Source organism: Onychomys torridus, chromosome 7, assembly GCF_903995425.1.
Source record: "Onychomys torridus chromosome 7, mOncTor1.1, whole genome shotgun sequence".
Taxonomy (NCBI): domain Eukaryota; kingdom Metazoa; phylum Chordata; class Mammalia; order Rodentia; family Cricetidae; genus Onychomys; species Onychomys torridus.
In genome coordinates this window covers 38311886-38337814 of record NC_050449.1, presented here as the reverse complement: position 1 = coordinate 38337814, position 25929 = coordinate 38311886, and the positions used below count along the sequence as shown (strand labels likewise).

The following is a 25929-nucleotide window of genomic DNA, read 5'->3' as shown; positions in this document are numbered from 1 at the left end:
TAGAAAAAAACAAACCACCTCTTGTCAGTTAACTCAGAAGGGAGATTATGTGTATATATGTCAGTGAGGGGTCAGTAGATGTTGCTCACTAATCATATTAAATGTTCTTGAATACTGTACTGGTCTTGCATAGCTATGTAACAAGTTACCTCCCCCCAAATATAGCAATTTAAAACAACAAACATTATCACACATAGCTCTCTGGATCAGAAATCCAGGAACACTTGACTGTGTGATCCTAGCTCGGAGTACTAATGAGATTGTAACCAGCTGTCAGTCAAAGCCATAGGACTCTGCACACTCTACAGGAGCTGGAGGATCCACCTACAGGTCCAGTCCTGTGCTGCTTGCCAATTGCCGCACACATCTTAGTACCACGAATGGTGTGCCAGCACAAGTGAGCAAAACGAAAGCTGCAGACTTGATAACTAACCTTGAAAATGGTGTGCTCTACCCCAGGGCATCTCCAGCCTAGAGTAATGCAGAAGGGACTTTGACAAGGTATGAGTGCCAAAGCGGGGTGCTTGGAGGACCATCCTGGAGCTCCTTGCTGCAGTCACCTAATGCGATTTGCCACGCCTGAAGTGTGGCTTAAATTGTGGACTGGCCTTTGGGGCACAGCATGTCAGTGTTACCAATGTTTTGTGTCACTGCTGTTCATGTTTCTACTCAGATGAAAACAAAGCTTGATGCACATGTAAGAGATCCCACAGTTAGTAACTTACCACCATCTTTGTCTGGTACTTAGATGGTGATGAAAGTCCAAAAGACATTTGGGCCAGGTGCGGTGCGGTGGTGGCGCATGCCTTTAATCCCAGCACTTGGAAGGCAGAGCCAGGCGGATCTCTGTGAGTTCGAGGCCAGCCCGGTCTACAAAGCGAGTTCCAGGAAAGGCGCAAAGCTACACAGAAAAACCCTGTCTTGAAAAACCAAAAAAAAAAAAAAGACATTTGGGGTTTTTAAGCCTTCGTTAATGTGAAGGGAGAGACTGGGATGTTGTTTGGTACCAATGAACAGCTATTTGGCTAATTCTAGCAAATCTTTTTCAGAATTTTTTGCAGATAACCTGGGTGATTTCCTCATTTTTCTCCGGCGCTTTGCTGAGGATATCTTGGAGACATCAGCAGATTCCCTGGAGCATGTCCTTCATTTTATCACCATTTTCACTGGAAGCATAGAAAGGTAATGTGCTACAGTCTTGCCCCATCACTATTAAAGCCAAAAACATTCTGCCTGCAGTGGTGAGACTTAATGAGCAGAGGACTCTGCCTACAGAGAATTTGAACCTGAATATAGAGTGCCTGGTGGGAATTCTACTGCTGGTCCCTAGTTAAAATAGTTAGCCAGAATACCAGAGACCATACCAGTGGCAGCCAAGTGCTAAATTCTTCTACTAATTATGTGAACCAGAGCTTGCTCCGGCACCTTGAGTTGCATAAGTGGTAAGCCTAGGTTCATGTTACTTCTAGCCTTTGCTCTGAAACAGGAATACTATGGTTTTTAGAATTGCTTCCCTGATATTTTTATCTGGGGGTGGGGGTGGGTTTATGTATGTAGGCCAAAGGAAACAATTTCTATGCACAAAAGGGCACATTTGCTGCAAAATAAAAAGTCCACAATTCTCTAAGGAACATCAATGAAAATATAGAAGCCAACCTTCACTGACCTGAGCAGACCCGAAGGGAAGTCAGAAGCCAACAAGCATTGATTAGACACACAGGTTGGGAGTATGGGTGCTATAAGATAGTTATAACCTAACCTTTGCCTTCAGAAGCTTGGGAAGGCAAATTTATTCAAGATGAATCGGTCAAAGAATAAGTACATAGTAGATAGTACATTGATATAGAGAAGAAAATCGAATGTCTAAGCTTTACATGGAAACTGAAGTGCTCCCTCAGACATGGTAAACTGTCCCCTCAAGTGTTAAATGGGTAGGCATAATAATGCACTTCTATAATCCCAGCACTCAGGAGGCAGAGACAGGAAGACTGCCACAGGTTCAAGGCCAACCTAGTCTGCATAGGGAATTGCAGGACTACATCCATAGTAAAACCATCTCAAAACAACATGTTAAATGGCATACCCTGCATCAGCCAAGTACTGACAAACTTGAAACAGGTGTGACTTTTTTATGTATTTGATAGTGACAGAGCATGTCCTGGCTCCTTGTGTGGAATAGGATCATACTGGGGAATCAAATTCTCTTGCTCATCTTGCTTCCTGCTCTCTGCAGAATGAAGAACCCCCACCTAAGGGCCAAACTAGCAGAGGTGCTGGAAGCAGTGATGCCTCACTTGGAGCAGACCCCAAATCCCTTGGTGTCCAGTGTGTTTCACCGGAAACGTGTGTTCTGCAACTTTCCACATGCTCCCCAACTTTCAGAAGCCCTAATCAAGGTTTTCGTGGACATTGAATTTACAGGTAAAGGAGTCATGTAACCAGCTCTACAGCTGAGAACTAAGTTTCACAGCTTGGTCACTTTTGAATGTCACAGAAATGTCAGCCAGCATTTCTTGAATACTTACTGTGTGCTAGGCTTGATGCAGAGTGTCTTATGTTTTCTTGTATCATTACCTTGTCTATCAGAGACCCACAGCCAAACATTAGACTGAGCTTGGGGAATCCTGAGGAAGAGGTTGAAGAAGGAAGCAGAGGGGTCAAGGAAACCACAGGAAAACCCACAGAATCAACTAACCAGGGCTGAACCAACAATCAGGGAGACTGTGTAGATCTGACCTAGGTCCTCTGCATATATGTTATGTCTGTATTGTTCTCATTTTATATGTGAGAAATTATTTGTCTGTACCATACAACTAAAAGACATAGCACCAGCTTTGTCTCACAAAAACACAAACAAGAACAGCAAAAACAATCCCACCTGTATAGTGTTGGCAAGCATGAGGGCCTGAAAGCCTTAGGACCCAGGTTAAAAAGCCAGATGCAGCAACATGCATCCAATCCTAGTTCTAGGAAGGCAGAGACAGGAGCATGCCTGGGGCTCGCTGGCCATCCATTTTGGCCACTCAGTGAGCTCTGATTTTAGTGAGAGATTCTTTCTCAAAAAAAAAAAAACACACAGTGGAGAGCAATTGAAGAAGACACTTGGTGTCAACCTTTAGCCTCCATATGTCCATGTGCAAATGCACACACATACACATATATGGACACACACACAAACGTGTGAACACACACCCACAACATGTATATACGTATTAAAAAAAAAAAAACTAGTTAAAGAAAACATTGCCAGTAGACAACATTGTCTTTCTATTCAGTTCTGAGCCCCTGGGTTTGATTAAGCAGAACTGTCTGAATTAGTAGGCAAGATATGTTCAACAGTTGATTAAGAGTCCTTTTAAAGGAGACTTCTGCCGCCTGGTGACATATGCAGTTAACATTTAAAGAGGCATTTAGGATTTTATTAGCTAACTCTCCATATTTGTCTTCTGCCTTTGACTCTTGCTTACTCTGGGTCTCAATTTCCTCACCTGTAAAATGAGTCAAAGCCAGGCGTGCCTTTAATTCCAGCACTCGGGAGGCAGAGGTAGGTGAAACTCCATGACATCCTGGTCTATATAGCAAGTTCCAGACCAGCCAGGGTTATATAGAGAGACCCTGTCCACCCCCACCCCGCAAAAAAGAAGAAAGAAAAGAAAAACCACCTTGGGTTATATAACAAGAGCCTTCTCAAAATAAATGAGTGAAAGGAAAAGAGGAGGATGTGGGAAGAGGAAGGAGGGCCAGGAGACTTGCGTTAAGCAGAAAAGAGAACCTTGGCCTCTAATTCCAGCTGTGGCGTCTGCCTAGCTTCATTCTTCCTTTATTATGAACCAGTCTGGAGAGGTCTTATGATAATGTTGATAATTCAGGCCTCTATAAGACTCAGACTTTTAGCTCCTGACAGGATTTTTTGGAATAATCAAGAGCCCATGGCTGGGATGTTATCTATAAAGAATTTGGTGATCACTTAGTGTCCCATTCTGCACATGACTTTCACTGCCACAGTGGCCATCACTGCATGCTCCGAATGTGGATATAGAAACACAGCTTGGTCCTGACCCTTCACTAAGTGAGCTGTCCTTTACAGATACTTCCCTCCTGTTTTGTCAAGAAAACAAACTAACACTTCTCCTAATTCTAGGCCTTAGGAATTGTTAGAGAAAGCTGGGTGTGGTGGCACACCTTTAGTCCCAGCACTTAGGACCCAGAGGCAGAGGCAGGCAAATCTCTGAGTTCTAGGCCAGTCCGGTCTATAGAATGAGTGCCAGAACAGCCAGAACTACACAGAGAAACCTTGTCTCGGGGTAGGGGGTGGGATGGGAGTGGATTCCTAGAGAAGGCTGGGGATGTAGCTAAATGGTAGCACACTTGCTTAATGTGTGCAAGGCCTATGTTTTGTGTATTGTGTGTGTTTTTAATACAATATCTTTACCCCTTAACAATTTCATACATGTAAAGAATGCTTCATCATATCCACTCCCAATTCCCCCCTCCCACTTCCTCTGGGTACTCCTTACATGTTCCCTTTCACATCTGCACCTTTTTTATCCACAACCCACTGAATCCAATTAGCGCTGCCTGTTGGAATATTACTAGACTTATTGATGTGATCTTGTGCAAGTAATCGTAGCTACAGCCTAGGTTTCATCCCCGGCACCACAGGAGTATGGGCTGAGGGAACTCCTGGAAAAGATTTTGGCAGCAGCCTTGACATTCAGAGAGAAGAAAATGCATGTGCATAAGCTCCTGCTCCTTTTCTATTAGACTACCCTTCTGATTTCTCATTCTTGCCTTCCTCTAGGGGACCCCCATCAATTTGAACAGAAGTTTAATTACCGCCGCCCTATGTACCCCATCCTAAGATACATGTGGGGGACAGATAGCTACCGGGAGAGCATTAAGGTAAAAAACTTTTTCAGGAAACCAGGTGCTTCAGGTCAGCCTCAGGAAAGCTGTCATTTGGTACTAAAATATTTTCTTCTTCTTCTTGGGCTGGGACTTACAGGATTTGGCTGACTATGCCTCTAAGAATTTAGAAGCTATGAATCCCCCACTGTTCCTCCGATTTCTTAACCTGTTAATGAATGACGCTATCTTCCTTTTGGATGAAGCCATACAGGTAAAGAAGAAGGGACTGTATGTGTTCCTATACCATCTGTAGTGTGTCAATGAGAAAGGCTTCAAGTCGTAGTAGTGTTTGATTTGTTTTTTTTGGGGGGGTGCGTGCGTGCGTGTGTGTGTGTGTGTGTGTGTGTGTGTGCGCGTGCGTGCGTGCACCTTTAGGCAAGTTTTCTCTCACTCTTTATCCCAAGCTGACCTCAAACTCACAGGAATACTTTCACCTTAACCTCTTAAGAGTTTTGGGATTTCAGACATGAACCAGTACACCTGGCAGATAATGTATTGTTTTGACCTTTTAATTATAATAGAGTAATCCTTGCCTTAGAACAGTCTCAAACACCAAAAATGTATGTGTAATAGTGTGCCCCATTTTTGCCATTACACTGCTTTCTAGGTTTATTATTTCATTAAAGACGAGATCAAGGGTCATTGTTGAAGCTTCATGGGTTTGGGTGGTTCTTTGGATGAGAGTTTAAAAGATGGTATTAGGGCTGGAAAAATGGCTTAGTGGTTAAGAGAACTTACTACTATTGCAGAGGACCTGGGTTCAATTCCCAGCACCCACATGGCAGCTCATAACCACTTGTAACTCCAGTTCCAGGGAATCCAACACCATTTTCTGACCTCCACAGGCTCCTGCACACATGTGGTGAAAATACATACACATAAATCATTTTTTAAAGTGTAATAAAGCCAAACTAAGGTGTACCAACAGGCCAGCAAAGTGAAAAGAAATCATAGGATCTTAATTTTGGTCAGCAACTGTCAGATTTTAATTGCAGAGCACCTTCTTGGGAAGAAGGAAGGATTGCCTTGCTCACAGTTGCAACAGTCCTAGTCTAGGCTGAGCTGTGTGCTGTGTTGGCCCTGCAGCTACAAGATCTCCTGGTGGAGGCAGGAGCATCCGTGTGACCAGGCAGTGACCTCCAGAAGGAGGTACAGCTTACTTTGAGGGTAGCCTACTGGGCAGTTAGGAACTCTCATTGAAAACCCACTAAGAAACTTGGGTTTGATGTGAGAGGGATCTGGCCTCCTGCTCTCTTCATAATCCTGCACTCTGACACTTCAGCTGGTTCTCTGAGGACATGAGAGCGGCTCCTATGATGAACAGACCTAGTAAGTAGGGACAGTATGGTTCAGGGAGTGGAACAAATGGCATTCTCCTGAAATTGGATAACTCACTGTTTGCTGCAGTTGTAGGATGATGAGAGGTGAGGGCTTTAATAATTATGACCTTCTAATTAATTTTAGACACCAGGCATGTTTGTAGAACTTTAGTTTTTTTGTGAGCAAGTTTTGAACACTTTGTGTTGTTTTTGTTTTAGGAAGGATTCCTTTTTTCCTGGTAGCCTGCTCTTTTAGCCTGGGCTCCGTATGCTGTTCCACTGGTCCTCCCTCCCCTCTGGACAGTGTCCTAGCTCGAGACAGTTACCTACCAGTCTACTCAAGCTGAGACAAATCTCTATGAGGACTTTAAGATTTAATGTGTTCGTGTGTGTGTGTGTGTGTGTGTGTGTGTGTGTGTGTGTGTGTACGTGTACTTGATAGAGTGCACATATGGAGGTCAGAGGACAACTTGAGGGGGGCTGATTTCTCCTTTCACCAGGAGGGTTCTGGGCATCAAACTCGGGTCATCATTCAGCCTTGGTAACAAGTGCCTTAACCCACTGACCCATCATGCTGGCCCTCCAAAAGGTCTTAAGCTCCAGCCCTGTATTGACAAAAGCTCAGGACCTTTACATGGCCTCTGATTTTCTCAGCTTAGTTGACTGGGTTTTGTTTTGTTTTAAGATTTATGTGTATGGGGGTTTTGTTTGCATGTATGTAAGTGCGCTATATGCATGCAGGTGTCTAAGGAGGCTAGAAGAAGCCATTGCATCTCCTGGAGCTAAATTATAGGTGGATGTAGGCTGCCATGTGCAAGAGCAAGTCCTCTTAACCTCTGAGCCACTTCTGCAGCTCTGGATTTTTTTTTTTTTTTTTTTTTTTTAAGTGTATTAGTGGTTTGCTTGAATGTATGCAAATGCATACAGTGCCCAGGAAGGCCAGAAGAGGGCATCAGACCCCCTAGAACTTCATAGTGTTTTGCTTAAATGTATGCAAATACATGCAGTGTCCAGGGAGGCCAGAAGAGGGCATCAGACCCCCTAGAACTCAGTTCCAGGTGGTTATGAGCCATAGAGTTGGTGCTAGGAGTCCAACTCTGCTCCTGTGCAAGAGCAGCAAGAGTTTGTTAACTTTTTTTTTTTTTGAGCTGAGGATCGAACCCAGGGCCTTGCGCTTGCTAGGCAAGCACTCTACCACTGAGCTAAATCCCCAACCTGAGTTTGTTAACTATTGAGCCACCATTCTAAACCCAGTCGACTGGATTTTAATTAAGCCCTCTTAAATGTCATGGCCCTTCAATTGTATTCTTTTATCTGATGTATATCACGTTTCTGGTTTCCATAGTATCTGAGCAAGATAAAGATTCAGCAAATCGAGAAAGACCGAGGAGAATGGGAAAGTCTGTCGCCAGAAGCCCGCCGAGAGAAAGAGGCTGGCCTGCAGATGTTTGGACAGCTGGCACGTTTCCATAACATCATGTCCAACGAAACAATCGGTACCCTTTCCTTCCTGACATCAGGTAAGAACATGGTGGTCTGCTTCCCCAAGATGCAGGAGTCAAAGTCAGTTTCACTTTTGGGATCAGCCCAAATAAATGTTGAAAGAGTTAGAATCTGGGACTGGACTGCAGCTCAGATGGTAGAGTGCTTGCCTAGCCCACATGAAACCCTGCATGGTGACACACACCTGTAATCCCAGCACTTTGGATGTTGAGGCAGGAGGATCAGAAGTTCGAGGTTACCCTCACCTACATAATAAGTTCCAGAACACTTTGGGATGCATGAGACCCTGTCCAAAAGAAAATTGGACTCTGGTGACTGCAACCTTCCACTTCTGAGAGTGAAGCAAATCAGAAACTTCAAAAAGAATGATGGTGCCATTTACTGACATGCCAGAAAATAGAAGCTGATAACACAGTTGGTTTCTTGAAGGAGCTTGGAGTACAGCTTAGTGGTAATGCTTAGTGTGTGCAAAGTCTTAAATTCAATCCCTGATACCCAAAAAACTTTGTTAGGATGAGTTAGGCATTAACTCTGTGTGTGTGTGTGTGTGTGTGTGTGTGTGTGTGTGTGTGTGTGTCATATACACTGTGTATCATATATGTTCATGTATGTGTACATAAATTCTGGAAAATATCTCCATCCAGGTTAAACAAAGTAGATTTCAAAAAGACACTTATTTCCACTCTCATTACAGCAACACTGCCCTGTTCAGTAACCACTTGCCACATGTAGCTATCAAACATTTACAATATGGGTAGTCAGAATTAAAGTGTGCTATATTTGTCAAATCCATTCTGTAAGATTTTGTGTGTGTTTGTGTGTGTGTGTGTGTGTGTGTGTGTGTGTGTTATAAAAACATAAATCTAGGCATGGCTTTACATCCTCTTGGAAGATGGAGACAAAAGGACTCTGAGTCCTGGGCCAGCCTGAGCTACATAGTGACAGCCTGGGGCAAATAACAAATGAGGGAGGGAAGAGGACTGATATTTTCATTCAATGATTAAATTTAGTGTGATATGACAGCCAGTGAGCAGAACTGTCTAACGAAAATCACAGAAATAGATTTTAAAAACTTTGTTGTTGTTGAGTTTGGGTTTGTTTTTTTTTTGTTGGTGGTGGGTTGTTTTTGTTTGTTTTTGTTTTTTAAACGGGTTTCTTTTCTCTCTGTAGCCCTGGCTGTCCTGGAACTCACTCTGTAGACCAGGCTGTCCTCTAACTCACAGATCTGCCTGCCTCTGCCTCCAAGGTGCTGGGATTAAAAGCGTGCACCATCACCTGGCTACAATTTTAAAATTTTTTAAAGCTTCTTTTAAAAACTTTATCAGGTCAGGGGAATCAGAAAAGATAATCCACAAAGCAAGAACAAAAGCCACAAAGGACAGGGAAGACATTTTGAATATTGAAAATGTAGCTTTAAAACTTTAGATAGGGGCTGGAGAGATGACTCAATGGTTAAGAGCACTGGCTGCTTTTCCTGAGGACCTGGGTTCAATTCCCAGCGCATATATGGCAGCTCACAACTGTCTGTAACTCCAGTTCCAGGGATCTGACATTCTCACACGGACACACATGTAGGCAAAACACCAGTGCACACAAAAATAAACAAACTTTAAATATCCGATGAAAGGGTTAAAATAAATGAACTCGAGGAACTCTCCCATAAAAATGGAGCAGAAAGAAAATGAGATGGAGATTAAGGGAGAAAAGGATGAGAAAAATGAATGGTGCACTTAGGAAGTCTGAAATACAAGTAAAGTAAAATGTGGGGCTCCTGGATGAGGTCCTCTGTCACCAAGCCTGACAACCTGAGCTGGAGCCCTGGGACCCACATGATGACAGGAGAGCACTGACCCCACAGCTGTCCTGACTTCACACACTCACGAAACACAAAAATGTATTTTTCTAATGTTTTAACAGTGTTCATGTGTAGGTAGTAGCTTCTGTTTCCTTCTTGTTTGGTTTTGGTTTTGCTGGTCTATGATTTCTCCAGTGAAAATGTATTATGTAATTTAAAATCCTCAGAGGTTTCTGATGAAATTAGATAGAAGGAGAGAAATTACTGATGGGTTGAGTTTTGAGACTTTGGCTTTTTTCCAGAGATCAAGTCACTGTTCGTGCATCCCTTCCTGGCTGAGCGCATTATCTCCATGCTGAACTACTTCCTGCAGCACCTGGTTGGCCCCAAGATGGGCGCTCTCAAAGTCAAGGACTTCAGCGAATTTGACTTCAAACCTCAGCAGCTTGTATCAGACATCTGCACTATCTACTTAAATCTTGGGTATCTGAGATTGGCATTGAGCAAGCTGTGGGGGTGCTAATGTTGTGATAGCAGGATGCCTAGCTACTGTGAGAAAACTGTGAAGGAAAGAAGGATCATTTCTAGCTGATAGATGGAAAAGAGATTTTATCTGATCCGTGGGACATGGTTCAGGATTTCCAACATTCTCTCTTATCTGTGCAAAGATCAGGATAAACTTTACTGGTTATGCTATTTGTTGAAACATTTTTTAGGGCCATAGAACACTTTGTAGAGAAATCCTTGTAGAAAATTAGATGGGGTGGCACACACCTTTAGTCTCAGCACTTAGCAGCCAGAGGCAGGAGGATCTCTGAATTCTATGCTAGTCATATCTACAGAATGAGTTCCAGGACAGCCAGCCCCTACACAGAGAAACTCTGTCTCCAAAAAACAAACAAACAAAAAAGAAAGAAAATTAGATGTCAAGCCAGGGAGATATCTTATTCAGTAAAATGCTTGCCACACAAACATGAGCATCTGAGTTCAGATCCCCAGCACTCACCTTAAAAGCTACATGTGGTAGCATGCACCTGTAATTCCAATACTGGGTAAGCAAAAACAGGAGGCTCCCTGGAGCTCACTGGCCAGCTAGCCTAGGCAAGCTGATGAATTCTGGGATCAGTGAGAGGCCATGTCTCAAAAAATACAGTCTGGGGAATAATTGAGGAAGACACCCAACATTGACCTCTGGCTTCCATACACATACATGCACATACATATACATACACCACAGAGATACATGTACACACAATGGATATAAAATGTCTTTCTAGTTGAAAAGAGCACCTGTGGCCTACACATGATGAAATGATTGTTCTGTAGCCCATCTGCTATCTCCACATTGACCTGTGCTCTGATGCTCCGTTTCTTTCTAATGCTGACCTCCTAGGGATGAGGAGAATTTCTGTGCCACTGTGCCCAAGGATGGCCGTTCCTATTCCCCCACTCTCTTTGCACAGACAGTCCGAGTCCTGAAGAAAATCAATAAGCCTGGGAATATGATCGTGGCTTTCAGTAACTTGGCAGAGAGAATCAAGGTAAGGTCGAGGACAGTTTGTTTTCTCATATATTCAGTAAGAAATGCCACACTGTCACCTCAACTCTGCTGCTTTTTCCCTATTTCAAGGAGAAAAGGGGTACTGCCTAGAGGCATTGGAAACAGGTACTTCCTCCTAGTGAGTGAATAACTGGGAACAGCTATCTTACTAAGTAGTACCCCTTCCAAGGGAGTATAATAAAAGAATTGAAGATGTGTCTACCAGATGAAAAGAAAGTGCATTTGTGAAGTCTTTCTTTAGACTAACTTTTATGTCCCAGTGTCAGGAAAGATTTGAAAACTTAGTGTTAATGCAAAAGAACTTTTTGGAATAAAATTCAGGAAGAAGGGCAAGGCTTGCTGAGACATGGCTATAAGCCAGCACTCACCTAGCTGAAGCAAGATTGCAAATTCAAGGCTAACTTGAGCAACATAATGAGCTCCCAACTCAGAATAAATAACAACAAAGCCAAGATGAGTAGTCCACAAACACTGTTTATACTGCTTTTCTCTGTTCTCCACATTCCTGCTGGTGGCTGGTTTATACTGAAATGCATTTTAGAGATTAAGATACTTTATTGTCTTCAGCTAATCTTTCCAGTTAGACAATAGGAAAGCTCCATTAGAAATGAGGGGAAAGGACAAGTACATGGCACAGAAGTCTAATAGAAAACCTTCCAGAACACGCAGTGGTGGCGCACACCTTTAATCCCAGCACTTGGGAGGCAGAAGCAGGTGGATCTCTGAATTAAGGCCAGCCTGGTCTACAGAGTTAGTTCCAGGACAACCATGGCTACACATGGAAACCCTGTCTCCAAAGACAAAAAAAGAAAAGAAAAAGAACCTTCAAACCTTCTTTACTGGTTACTGGTGTCTGCCTTTCCTTCATGAGGTGTTTTGTTGTTGTTGTTGTTTTGTTTTGTTTTGTTTTTTTGTTTGTTTGTTTTGTTTTTTTGAGCTGGGCTTAATTGGCCTAGAGCTCAGCCGGACACAGACCTAAGGAACTGAGTTACAGGATCAATTGTTGGAGGCAATCAAATTTCTGTACCTGCTTATATCAGAAAACTGCTCTTCAGACAGGCTGCGTGAGTGGCTCAGTAATTATGCAACTCCCAGTCTCTGCCTATTCCCCTTTCAAGTCCCAGCATCCAGAGCAGACCACTGCCAGACACTTGGATCCACTTCTAGCCATGACTCTCAGCAGCTGAGCCAACTTGCAGCAGAACTACCTCTGCTTCTAAAACATGGGGCTTGGGCTTGTTGTTGAAAAAAACCGAAGTGTGGAGTGTTATTGCTGACCAAACTTAAGGTGTAGTTACTGAGCAGTCTGGGAGCTGCCCTGAGCTCGCTTTAGAAACCAGCTGTTGTCACCTCAGTCTCTTGCAGACCTCCAGCAACAGGAAGAGGAGACATATGCAGATGCCTGTGATGAGTTCCTGGATCCCATCATGAGTACTCTGATGTCTGACCCTGTGGTGCTTCCATCTTCCAGAGTCACTGTGGACAGATCCACCATTGCCAGGCATTTACTCAGGTATACCCGTCCACAGAACTGCCTCAGGAACACAGCTATGTTAGCTTCCTATGTGTGCTTGCCAGCCACTTAACACAGTACTGTGTACAGTACATACAGAGTCATTGGGATAGCACTTTTTATCACCTGTTTAAGATTTAGAGATTGACAAGATAAACCCTGTTCAGAGGTACTGGCTCTTACCTCTTCCCTCCTTAGCCAGGTGTGGTGGCAGGAGCCTGGAATTCCAACACTTGGGAGACAAGCAGGAGGATTGCCATAACTTTGAAGCCAGTATCTACGTAGCAAGTTATGTAGGTCAGCAGAGCTGCACAGTGAGACCCTACCTCAAAATACAAAAGAAAATAATTTTTGTTTTGGTTTTGTTTTTTTTTTTTTTTTTTGAGGCAGGGTTTCGATGTGTAGCCCTGGCTGTGCTGGTGCTCACTCTGTAGATCAGGCCTCTGGAAGATCAGTTAATACTCTTACTACTAAGGCATCTCTCTAGCCCCCACTACCATCAGTATCTCCATGGCAGTGTTGGATAAAGTTTATTACGGGGCAGAGACACAGGGCAGCTGAGGAACATTTGAGAACATACCTTTCTCATTTCCTTCTTTCTAACCCCAAGTCAGCACCTGACTCAAAGTGCACCATGCTCGAGACTCAGCAGCAAGATGCTTAGATGTTCTCTATCAGAACTTTCCAGAGTAACTCACTCTCCATTCTTTTCTTGTCCTAGTGACCAAACAGATCCTTTTAACCGTAGTCCCCTTACCATGGACCAGATCCGGCCAAACACAGAACTCAAAGAAAAAATCCAGAAGTGGCTCGCAGAGAGGAAGCAACAGAAGGAGAGACTTGAATAAATACTGTGAACTGAACAACCCAACAGCCCCAGGGTGTAAACAGTTGTTTGTGGGTTCTCTTTCTGATCCTTTCCTTTTCCTTCCTTCCTTCCTTCCTTTCTTCCTTCCTTCCTTCCTTCCTTCCTTCCTTTCTTACTTTCTTTGTTTTGTTTTTGGGTTTTGGTTTATTTCATTCATTGTTGTTGTTTTATTAAATTAGAAGATTGTTTTTGTGCAAATTATGATAATTAAGATTCTTAAGACCATGTTGTCTCCCTGGCTTTCAGGAAATTCTCCTCACAGCATCTTCATAAATCATCACTAATTTCAGCCTTGGTTTTTCTATTCCTCTTGCTTCCTTTTCTACCCTAAATTATATTATATTAAGTCCAACTACAAAAGTGTCCTGCCACTTTATTCTTTCCAAGAACCATTCAGACATGTTTTAAGTCTGTGATGTCACTACTTCAGTGACAGCTAGTAGTATCTAGAAACCCTGTTACCCTGGGTCTCTACCAGCCCATGAGGGCTGGACTTAAGCCCCTGTCCTTACTATAGCTCTGTAATATTACAGAGCAACTTTCCAGGTAAATGCGAATACCTTAGTGTGTGTAGACTTTTGGCTGATGGATGAGATGGGGAACCTTGTTACAACTTCTGTTGGTTATCTCTTAATTTTGTATTTTCTTGTAACTTAAAGATGCGATCACAAACACTCCCATGAGGTTGTCACCCCAAAAGCTTAGCTGCACAGTCTTTTAGTGAGTGTTAGTAATGGGGGAAACTTCCAGTAAGAGAATAAGTAAGAAGCTGTTGGTGCCCTTTTCTATTTTGTGCCCCAAAGAGTAGGCCTGGGTAAAATAGGCAATAAATAGTCTATCTATGGAGATGTTATTTTAGGACGCCAGTGCAGTGTATCTCAGTGTGTGTGTGTTATACACACAGATACTGTGTCCTGTTTTTATTGGTCTCATATAAATTGAGTACCATGTTATATTGTGTCCTCCATGGTAAAATGTATGTGGTATGTGGCAATGTCTTCTCACATATTCATTCTAGTTGGGTAAAATTGTAAGACTATAAAATATATATAGCTAATGTTTGGGCTGTGACATGGCTCCTAAGAGCTGCTTCTAATCTAACCTTAGTTTATCAATTAACAAAGTAGAGATTGGAGCAAAATCTGGTCCACAAGCCATTTTAAATATCCACTTAGCTCTGGGTACTTAATAAGTGGTTTGGCCCCACTTCTCCAACTGTTTTGCTTAACATGCCATGAGAGGCTCAGTCCTCTATGGGACATTTTTATATCAGTATCCATCTCAGCCCAGAGGTGTAAAAGACAGGAAAATGGAACTGTGGCTTCCTTTAAAGAATATTGCTGTTAGCCACAGTCTTTCATAGACAGCAGCAGTGCATCAGTATTCCAACACAAGTCACTATAAGTAGTCCTTTGTGTATTTTCTGATGGTGTCACCTAGAAAACCTCTGATCAGAGAGGGCCTCTCACTCTGGCTGTTAAATAAATGTCAGCTGTTGCTGTGCTTGTCTGTGAACAGGGAAGCCCAGGACACATTCACAAATGCCAGATTGTTAAGATAGATACCATGTGCCCAGTTGACAGAATTGCTTTCCTTTAAATGAACTTGATTTTCTGTGTGTATTCTCCTGTTTCCCTCTCTGGGAATGAACTGCATTTGAACTAAGCTTCTTCCTACTGCATTTATTTTCCCAAAGCTAGTGTGGTAAGATGTCTTTATCTGAAAAGGAGGAAAGACCAGAGTTTTGCAGGTGAAAACTGGAGGAAAATGGGTACAAAACCTCACAAGACAGCTGTTCCCAGCAGCTTTCTAGCTAATGGTCTCTATGCTGCCTCTCCTGTCTGTCTGTACTCTACTTCTGAACTGAACCCTCAGCTTGTGGGCCTTTGGCGAGTTTGTGGTTTTTTGTTTTTAAGCTCTTCTGATACTTTCTCTGAACGGCTGTGCCCCACTGATGCTGAACCCTTTTGCCGCAAAAGCAAGTGTGTAGCTTAAGGCCACTATTGGTGAGGAAACCAAGTGTCCTCCGTGCCTTCTTTCTTTCTGTCAACTAATTTAAAGACATCCAGAAAAAGGAACTCTGGAGACTGCTATCTTATACAACAAGAAGCGTATGTGCATTTGCAGAGGTACGGGGTCTTGTCTGGAACTCAGCAGCAGCTGTCAATGTGTTAAGACCTCCTGACATACCTAGTTTTCTAGGATGACTTTGCTAGAGTACAAAAGGAAAGTGAAGACTCGAGTCAGCTCTGGTGTTGCTCATAGCTCACCAAAAGGCTGATACTAAACCTGGAAAGTTATTTAGGGCTCAAGCAGTCGTTTGTTTGTTTAATATGGCTTTCCATGGGTATGTGAAAATTGAAGGAAACGTGAGAAGTAGTCTAATGGTGTAGGTGAAGATGCCATTTGCTGTTCAGTACCACACTCTACACAAGTTTCATTACATTTTTTTTATTCTGATTGCTGAGCAGTGATTGGGTAAAGCCTAAGACTACTGGGTACCTTTACAAGCCAGGCTGATGCTGTGCCATTGTCATGTGAGGAAACAGTGCACGTGTCCTAACTGCTAAACTGGAAAAGAACCTAGAGACAGAAAATGAACAAAACAACAGAAGGGTTGGCTGAAATCAAACTCGATCAATATAACTATGTTTAACATTCCAGGAAGGTTACTTGTCAAACTTGCCTGGGCTGTTGTTTGTTCAAAACTTGTATTTAATAAATGAGCACCTGACTTACCACTTTGTTAGTCCTTTATTACAGTATTAAAAGCTAGCAGCAGCCTGGTGTGGTGGTGTGTGCCTGTAATCCCAGCTACTAACCAATAGGAGGAAGGAAGGGCAAGGCCTGCTAGGGCTACCTAGTGAGTTCAAGACTAGCCCAACTTAAATAATAATAATTTTACCTCAAAAAAATTTTTTTTTCTTTTGGTTTTTTGAGACAGGGTTTCTCGGTGTAGCCCTGGCTGTCCTGGAACTTACTGTGTAGACTAGGCTGGCTTCAAACTCACAGAGATCTGCCTGGGGTGTTCCACCACTGCCTGGCTCAAACTAAAATTTAAAAGGGATGTAGCTCAATGGTAGAGAACTTGCCTAGCATACACATTGCTAAATTCATTCCCAGTACCACCACCACCACAGAAAAAAAAAAAGAAAAAGCTAATGGCATTTCAAAAGCCCTTCTGAAAACCTAGAGGGTTTTGCCACTTTCTCTAAGCAAGGTACTGTTAGTAAAAATAACAAAGCTTTTAGAGTGCTACAACTACGAACCACTTGGGACTCTACTGCTGCCCAGCAACTCCTCTATGTGTCCTTAAGATACTCTACATTGCTCATCCAGAGGACCTGGGTTCAAATCCCAGCACCTACATGGTGGCTCACAACTGTCTGCAACACAGACATACCTGTAGGCAAAAATGCTGATGCTCATAAAATACAAATGAAGTTTGTTTTTTTAAGTTTCAAAATTTAGACTCTGACCTGAAATTCTCTCTCCTTTCACACTCAGGTGGCTTCATCAGATCCCTCACTTTGAAACTTTGCTCCCATCACCCCATTCAAGGAAAGGTCCCACATTCCCAAACTAATTCCTCCATCTTCTTCGCTGTTTCCCTGTTCTCAACAATTCCCCTTGGGTTGTCTGACTTACATTCTGTCCATATTTCCTCACTGATGCAATCTGGTTTCTGTGATTTCCAAACTGCTTCTAGTTAATATCACAGATGCTCATACTGATAATTAGCTTGCCTATCTTTCCCCAAAAATAAATGGTCTTACCCTGTAGTCCAGACTGGCCTGAAACTCCCAATCCTCAGGCTCCTGTATGCTGCTGAGGTAACGGGTTTCACCACCCAAGTTATCTTTCCTGCTTTAATTTGACATCAATATCTAAGGCAGTTTGTCTCTCCCTCGTTAAAATGTTTTTGACTCCTTAATCCCACTTCTAATCTGTCTTCCTACCTAACCATCCCATCAGTTTTACTTCCAACACTTAGGCTTCTCCAGAACTTCTTGTCCTCATAAAATACCACTTTCCTACTTTCTTTCTTTCTTTTTTTCTTTCTTTTCTTTTCTTTTTTTTTTTTTTTTTATGTCATGTCGAAGTTCCAACCCTTTGGAATTTGTATGTTTCCTTACACATCAAGGCTTGCCAGATCAGCACCATGCCTAATCTTATGTTCCTCTCTGAGTTTATCTTACAATTCTGATACTCACTCCTTATATGACCATTTAGGAATCTCCGTCTCTAAGGGGACAATACCCAAAGCGTTCACTGAATTACAAAATGCCTGGTATAGTATACACCCTCAATACACATACACGAGACTCTTCCTCCTGTCCGCATCGCTCCATGTGGCGTGTTTGGAAAACCGGGATTGGATTCCAATTCTAACGGGCTGCGGAGGAAAATAGGATTATAAAAGGGCAATTAAAGAAGTGGTTAATTGGGTGAGTCTGGTGACTTGCGTGATGAGACGCCTACATGGCTCCTGAAAGCTCCTATTCGGCCTTGGCCCTGCTATGTCTCTAAAACAAACATATCGGCCCACAAGCATCTTACGATGCCCTCCAGTCTCGATTTCCACGTTCTCTGAGAAACTACGAAAGTGCCACAAGCAAAAGTGGAGATCAAGCTAAGAAAATCAACGACGCACGCGCATTTCCTCACCTCAACGGTCTTCCGGGCCGCCATGAATGACTGCCCCAAGCAATGCCTGTTTCCCGAGGAATCTCATTATTCGTCACATGTTCTCTTACCTCATATTTTCATATCCACACTTTATTTGTGCCAAACAAAATAAGCTGACCAACTATGTCCCACAAACAGGGGAGGGATATCTATATATTCTGAACAGGCACAGAGAGGGGCAGCCTGACCTTGGAAGTCGGGCAGGGGGCCTGCCACGGGTCCTTCCGAGGGTGACATTCAGCCGGCGGTTCGAGGAGACGGACCTTCCACCCTAGACGATGGCCAAGTTCGTCCGAAACTTCGCGGAGAAGGCCCCGGGGCTAGTAGCCGGTGAGCGCGGCCCGGGGGAGGCTCGCGACGGGCAGGAGTGTGCTGTGGGCACCAAGGGGCCCGGGGGCGCCGGGAGGGCCGCCAGGGGCAGCCGGGAGGGCCGCCAGGGGCAGCCGGGAGGCTGCAGCCTCCCCTAGCCTGCACCCGGCCGGCTTCTTAGGGCGCACACGGAGAGGGTCGTGTGAACAAGCCGGGTTTCAGTCCGCCGCGGACGCCGGGAGGCCCCCTCACCGTGCCTTGGAGAACTGGGAAGGCAGGACGGAGACGGTGAAGGTCGCACGTCAGGCCTCATCGGGTGGTCTGGCGAAGTGCTAGAAAGTCATCAGGAATTCTGAAAGACCCGTAAGGCCTCTGGAAGTTGGGTTTGCTTACCGTCTTGGTCAGATCCTAGAGGAGTCTGCATCCGGCGAAGGGAAGTGGGAACGCAGGGATGAATATCCTTGTCTGAGTCCGCATAGAAAGCGATGCCAGCCCACTGTCGTCTCTAGCATGGTGGCTTGGCGTTCGCGGGGTTGCTCTGTTAGAAAAGTCTGCTAGAGTGCCGTAGCTCAGATGAACACTGAGTAGTCACAAGCCTGAATGATATATTCTGTCGGTACAGTTCTTTTCTGAGTAGCAGATTACTCGTTTTATTTCTGAAGCGGGAGGTGAAATTTACTCTTCTGTTTTGTAGTAAATTGTTGAAGGTCAGATTTCTAAATAGCTGAATTTCTATATGTTCCGATTTGGTTATAAAATGTGAATGTAAAGCGAATTTTAAAAACATGTAGTGCTTTGGAGCTTGTTTTGCTGTGTTTGGATGCTTAGTAATTCGTTTTCTCCTCCCCTTCATCACCAGCCAAACAATGATAGCTTAGAGTGCCAGATTCAATAAATACTAGGTTCCCTCCTACAGAACACTAACTAGTCTGCTAGTAAGCCGTTTTCCTCATTTTTCCAAAGAATTTCCTATTTTCAGCTTTCCCTTTAACTAAGCTGAAGATTTTATTTGGGTTTCACCAGTTTTTCCATTAGTATTTTTCACTTCTAGGTCCCAGTCCTCAGGGTATTCTCTTTTTTTGTTTGTTTGTTTTTATGTCTGATCTTGCAAGATTTGGCCACTTTGAGGTATCTTGTCTAGATATCCTGAAGAGTGTTCCTCAAACTGGTTAACTTGGGTTTCTCTGATAATTAGTCTGGAATTGGGGATTTTAAGGACAAGAACCACAGATGAGTCACCCTGATCACATATTATTAGGAGGTTCATGATATTCATACCTATCTTTGGGGGTTTTCTTGGGGGGGGGGCGCAGAGTTTCTCTGTGTAGCCCTGGCTGTCCTGGAACTGGCTCCAGAGACCAGGCTGGCCTTGAACTCAGATCCTCCTACCTCTGCCTCCCAAGTGCTGGGATTAAAGACATGCAACACCACTGCCCAACCCATACCCATCTCTTGAACTAATATCTTCCACTATAAAACTATTGATTTCACTTTCTGTACCTGTTTGTTTGTTTGTTTATTTGAAAAATTTTAGTCCTTTTCTCTCTCTCTCTCTCTCTCTCTCTCTCTCTCTCTCTCTCACACACACACACACACACACACACACACACCATTCCCCCCACCCTCCTGGACCTTAGCAAATCCACCTCCTACCTTTACCTCTTCCCCGATGTTATTTTACTATGACATGATGGTGATGACTGACCAGCCTTACGTCTTTTCTGTCTACACCCATTCTTTAGAAGCAAGTAAGCAGAGCAGGAGGGCTTTCTGTTAGAGGGGGAGGGGGGGTCTATCTTCTACATAGATCAAGTGGAATTCTGTGAGAAAGATCTGTCTTGTCTCCATTTCCTTTTTTCTTTTTTCTTTCCCATTTTTTTCAGTTCTAAATTATACTGGCTCATTTTCATTTATTTCATGCTTTCGTATCTAATTCTGTGTCATTTATTGCTGAGATTGTGCCAGCCTTGGCCATCTGTAGATCTTTTAAGTTGGCACCTCTGCCCCCTTTAACATGCCTCCTTATTTTTTGGTACCACATGATGAATCATCTTTTTATATTCTCTGCCCAGCTTTAGAATTAGCCATTTCTCCAAGAAGCCCTAGTTCCTTTTATTAAACAATGGAATTTACAAATTATCATCTAGGTTTTTCCTTGCTGGGTTTTTTCCTTGCTGCTAGAGTCCATTTTAAATTTTTCTCATCGGACAGTTTCTTTGCTGTGATAAAATACCATGGCCAAAAGCAAATTAGGAAGGAAAGGGTTTATTTCCTCTTCCCAGTATGAAATCCATCATCCATGGAAATCAGGGGAGGAACCTGGAGCCAGGAATTGAAGGAGAGATTTTGGAGGAGTGCTATTTACTGGCTTGCTCCCCATGGCTTATTCAGCCTGCCTTTTTTTTTTTTTTTTTTTTTTTTTTTTTTTTTCCAGAGCTGAGGACTGAACCCAGGGCCTTGTGCTTGCTAGGCAAGTGCTCTACCACTGAGCTAAATCCCCAACCCCCAGCCTGCTTTTTTTTAATAGCACCCAGGTCCACCAGCCTAGGGGTGACAGCATCCTGAGTGAGCTGGACCCTCTTCACATCAATCACCAATTTAAAAAATGCACCACAGGCCAAACTAGTGGGGGCATTTTCTCAATTGAGGTTCCTCCTTACCAAATGACTCTAGCTTGGGTCAAGTTAACACAAAACTTGCCAACACAAGTGTTCAGACACAGGCTTGTATCTCATGTTAGTCTGTATAGATAAATAACTGTTTCTGGGACTGGAGAGATGGGCTCAGTAGTTAAGAGCACTTGCTCTTGCAGTTTCTTTTTTTGTTGGTTTGTTTTGTTTTGTTTTTCTAGACAGGGTTTCTCTGTGTAGTCCTGGCTGTCCTGGAACTTACTCTGTAGACCAGGATGACCTCGAACTCAGAGATTGACCTGAGCCACTAATGCCCGGCTGCTCTTGCAGTTTCTATATTTGTTTCTCTCCTCAGTTTGTGTGTCTGTCCCTCTCTCACAACTTCAGTCCAGGACTTTGCATGTGCTCTACCACTGAGCTACATCTTGTGATTATTTCTCCTTCTGAATTCATTGATTTGAAATAATGACTACATCAAGGAATTTCAGTTTAGTAGCAGATTTAGGGATTTGTTTGGTTGGTTGGTTTTTGTTTTTCAAGACAGGGTTTCTCTGTAGTTTTGGCTGTCCTGGAACTCACTTTGTAGACCAGGCTGGCCTCGAACTCACAGATCTGCCTGCCTCTGCCCTGAGTGCTGGGATCAAAGGTGTGCACCACTACCTGGTGCAGTCTAGTTTCAATTGCTCTTACCAATACAAGTAAGTTTTATTTGTATTATGAGTGCAGTTTTTGAAAGGGGATGCAGCTATGCATGGTGAAAGATTTAATCAAGCACATATTGCTAAGGATACCAAAATGGATACTTACTGGTATAAATTCCCTCTGGACTTGTGGCCAATATTGTGATGAGCACTGATCTTACTGGTAAAAGGATGCTATTCTACATAGCTTCTTTCCCTTCTGGACTCCTCTTCAAAATACGGTGTTTCTACAAAGAAAAAAAAAAATGAATTAATTGCTTTGTTTTTGTTTTCCAATTAGGGACTAGTAACTTTAGAGTTAATTAGATTTGCCATTCAGAGGTGAATAAGTACTAGCTGGCCACTAGTGAGTCCTGGCATAATTGACTACTTACAGCTTCCTGTCGGTTGAGTGTCCCTGTGACACAGGTGTTCTGCATCTTTAAAAGCCTCTTGTTACCAGGAAGCAGCAGCTCTGACTTTTCACACCGGCTGCACATTGAGTCCAAGCAGTGAGTGGATGTGATACATGAATAAATATTTGTGTCCAGCCCACACATCTGCTTCTTTCGATCTCTAGTGAGTTCATCCTGGGTTTTTGTTTTGTTTTCCAGCTGCGGTGACTTACTCGAAGCCTCGATTGGCTACATTTTGGCGGTACGCCAAGGTTGAGCTGGTTCCCCCCACCCCCGCTGAGCTCCCTGCAGCTATTCGGAGTGCGAAAGAGATAGTTCAAAGTGCTAGAACTGGCAGCTTCAAACAGCTTACGGTCAAGGTAACGTGGGCTGTGCAAAAGCATGTTTGTGATAGAAAATGTCTTCCCTGGGGGGGTTCAGGTTCTGTTGATTACTATAGGTATTTTCCAATAAAGCAGAATCCAACATAATGAGAGATAATTTATGAGAGATAATTTCTTTTGGCTACCAAGAAAAGATATTTTTTTCTCATTTTGTAATCTGGATAGAACTAACTCAGCTCTTCTTTGTCTTGGTCTAGTTGTGGTCTTAGAACAAAAGGTGAGCATCTTGACTGGCAGCCTTGATTTTCTTCCTAATCTTAGCTAGTATATTATAATCTGATAGCTGCCTTTGCTGGGTTTTTGTATGTTTTGTTTTTGTCCTGGAATTATCCCATTTGAGCTAAAGACCTCTAGAATTATTAGGCAGAACAAAAATACCAAAATCTGGGTTTTCACATTGCATGTAAACTAAAGGCCACTTAAGAATTGGAAGTTGGAGCCAGGCAGTGGTGACACACGCCTTTAATCCCAGTACTCTGGAGGCAGAGGCAGGCTGAGTTTGAAGCTAGCCTGCTCTAAAATGCAAGTTCCAGGACAGACTACAAAGCTACACAGAGAAACCCTGTCTCAAAACAACAAACAAACAAAAAGAATTGGAACTTGACTTTTAAGTTCCAATTCAAGTATCTACTGGGTTTGAGCCCTCACCTGGGAAATGGTGACAGGAAACTTCTGATGGTCCCTGGAGTGACTGAAGGGCAATGACCTCCAGAAACACTCTTAGTAGTAGTAAAGGCGTCCAGTTTGTTTATGGAAAGGTATTTTTCCAACTAGAGTTTTTAGATACAAGTTTGTGCTTAAATGAAGCAATGCTTTCAAGAACCATGTGTGGGTTGTGGTTTTTTCCCCTTTTGGGGGCAGGGGTCAGAAACATAAAATGGATATTGAACACTTGGAAAGAATTAAACAAAATGATAATAAATAAAAATGAAGTACATGGTGTGGGTATAAAAGGAAGAAGACAGACTTCTCCATCTTTGATTCAGAGACAAGCCCTCCTATGAATGTTCTGTCTAATGTATGAGCCACTTCCAGGATGTGGGTTGTTTTAGGGCCCATAAAATATCTCATTAACTAATAATGAAAGGGTTAAGTCAATTCAGGTCTTTAAAAATTCCTTTGAAAGAATTTATAAGCTCAGGTCCATTTGCCTTACAAAATTGAAAGTTCAAGGTTTTCAGAAGTTGAACGTTGAACATTAGTAATTCCTGACTTTGGCTAAAACTGTTCTGTAGTTTTTAATAACATCCTTATATTCTCTGTCAATCCTGAGAGAGAATAATTTCAAATATGTGTTGGGTTTTTTGTTTGTTTGTTTTTAAGTAACTTAAAAATTGTGCTTTTTCTTTTCCAGGAAGCTGTGCTGAATGGTTTGGTGGCCACTGAGGTGTGGATGTGGTTTTATGTCGGAGAGATTATAGGCAAACGTGGCATCGTTGGCTATGATGTTTGAAGACTGATCTTTAACATCTGATTTTATTTGAGTTCTTATTTGAATGTTCTTGGACCACATGTAATGAGACTGCTTGCTATCTGAATAAAATATTAGCTCTCGAATAGCAGTGTTTTCTCTGTCAAATACTGCATAGACGGTCACAGTTTTTCCTGATAGTAAGTTGAGTTGTCGTTGTCCTTGTTACATTGATACTGATTTAGTGTGTGTCTGTTTAACAATCGATTAGAAAAGATGGATGTGAATATATATATATATATATATATATTCATATGATACATAATACATGATGGTAGAATTTTAATTCAAAGGTTTAAAACATTATTAGACAAGTGTAGTGGCCCACGTCTGTAAGCCTAGCATTTGGCAGGTAGAGTTGGGAGATGACAACAGATTTGAAATTTGTCTACATAGTTCCAGGTAGCCATAGTTATAGAATGAAACTATCTTTAAAAAAGAGAGAGAGAGAAAGACACATCAAAAATTTAGGCAGATGTAGTGGCATACACCCAGCAACTTAAAAGACTGATGTAAGATCACCTGAATCAAGGAGTTCAAGAGCAGACTGAGCATGTAATGTAAGGAGACCTTGTCTCCAAAGGGTATATGGGGAAGGGGCAGGAGTTTAAGGTCAACTTGAGCTACATGAGACCTCGTCTCCAAAAAAGTAATTATAGGGCTGGAGAGATGGCTCAGAGGTTAAGAGCACTGACTGTTCTTCCAGAGGTCCTGAGTTCAAGTTCCAGCAACCACATGGTGGCTCACAACCATCTGTAATGAGATCTGGCGCCCTCTTCTGTATACATAATAAATAAATAAATCTTTTAAAAAAAAAAAAAAAAGTAATTACAGAAAAGAAAATTGGATTGTTTTTCTCAACAATTCTGTAAAAAATGTTGGGGGTACTTGTCAATTTGAGTATTTGCCTCAAGAAAGAATAGTGGGGGGTAGTATTCTTAGATTTATGTTTATAATATCTTTGACAGTAGAGCAGGGTGAAAGAGCCATGTAACTGGGATGCTCTGGTGTGGTGGCACACTCCTCTTTTCCCAGCACTTGTGAGGCAGAAGTAGGCAAATCTTTTAATTCAAAGCTGTCCTGGTCTACATGCCAAGTTCCAGAACAGCCAAGACTACTTGTCCCTCTCTATTTAAAAAAATTAAAAAAAAAAAAAATTTTAATTGGGATGTATTATATTAATCTAGTTTTATCACTTTTTCGTAGCTTTGCAAGATCCAGTAGATAACAGTTATGGTAGTGTCACCCAAGGGTCTAAGTGGTGTGTTATGGCCTGAAGTAAACAGTGATTAGCATCAATTTGTCTTGTGGAATAAGAGATACTGGTCCAACATTGCCTTTTGCTGTAGCCTTACAGTCTTTGGTTGGCTGAGGGGTGTTTCTAACCCATTAATTTTTGCAGCTACTGTAACAAGTTATTGTACATTTCTTACTGTAAAAGTATACAGTCTACAGTACAGTGTTGATCATTAGTGTTCGGCTTTTGTCTTTTTAATCCCACTTTTACACCCTGCATTTGGAACATGCTCCTATACCCTAATGAAATGGCACAGCTTTTCTAGAGATAACAACAGGGTCTCTATGGAGACTGCTACTCTTCCGAAATACAAAGTAATGTTCAACAGCTTCTGCAGGAACACAAGCGATCAAAACTGAAACCACCCTGTTTGCAGAAGTATTCCGTCGATAAATTGCATCAAAGTGAAGGGCTGCGGAGGACTTCCATAGTGATTCAGGTGAATTTCTTTTCCATGTAGAGCATGACTAGTAGAATTCACCACACAAACTGTGTGAAGTCAGCGGTACCTGCTGTAGCTTACAGAAGTTCGTAATATGGAATGCTCCTTTTTAAAGTAGCAGTCACACCAGAAGGCCCTCAGTTTC

At 42.7% G+C, this 25929-nt stretch overlaps 3 protein-coding genes across 8 annotated transcripts in view; 2 read left to right on the top strand and 1 right to left on the bottom strand.

Annotated features, from left to right (window-relative positions):
- The window catches only part of Ube4a (ubiquitination factor E4A), a 37678-nt gene extending 24113 nt beyond the window's left edge, over positions 1-13565 (top strand). For all 3 annotated transcript variants that reach the window (XM_036192838.1, XM_036192837.1, XM_036192839.1), the window contains 9 exons: positions 1050-1182; positions 2234-2421; positions 4802-4902; positions 5006-5119; positions 7573-7747; positions 9828-10008; positions 10919-11066; positions 12442-12599; positions 13321-13565. In XM_036192838.1, the coding sequence (XP_036048731.1) occupies positions 1050-1182; positions 2234-2421; positions 4802-4902; positions 5006-5119; positions 7573-7747; positions 9828-10008; positions 10919-11066; positions 12442-12599; positions 13321-13447 (1325 nt within the window). In that variant the 3' untranslated portion in view covers positions 13448-13565. The remainder of the gene's footprint in view (positions 1-1049; positions 1183-2233; positions 2422-4801; positions 4903-5005; positions 5120-7572; positions 7748-9827; positions 10009-10918; positions 11067-12441; positions 12600-13320) is intronic.
- The window catches only part of LOC118587132 (N-acetylglucosaminyl-phosphatidylinositol biosynthetic protein-like), a 78208-nt gene that overhangs the window by 16676 nt on the left and 35603 nt on the right, over positions 1-25929 (bottom strand). Inside the window, exons 2-3 of one of the 4 annotated variants that reach the window (XM_036192840.1) lie at positions 21903-22023; positions 18345-19661 (exon numbers count right to left, since the gene is read on the bottom strand). The gene's annotated coding sequence lies outside the window, so the exon portion shown is untranslated. Of the gene's footprint in view, positions 1-18135; positions 18165-18344; positions 19662-21902; positions 22024-25929 lie in introns of those variants that run through there. The other 3 variants (XM_036192843.1, XM_036192842.1, XM_036192845.1) reach the window with 3 other exon arrangements.
- Positions 18350-24131, top strand: Atp5mg (ATP synthase membrane subunit g). Its single transcript, XM_036192854.1, has 3 exons — positions 18350-18486; positions 22390-22550; positions 23929-24131. The coding sequence occupies exons 1-3, from the start codon at positions 18435-18437 to the stop codon at positions 24025-24027; spliced, it is 312 nt and encodes a 103-aa protein (XP_036048747.1). The 5' UTR covers positions 18350-18434; the 3' UTR covers positions 24028-24131.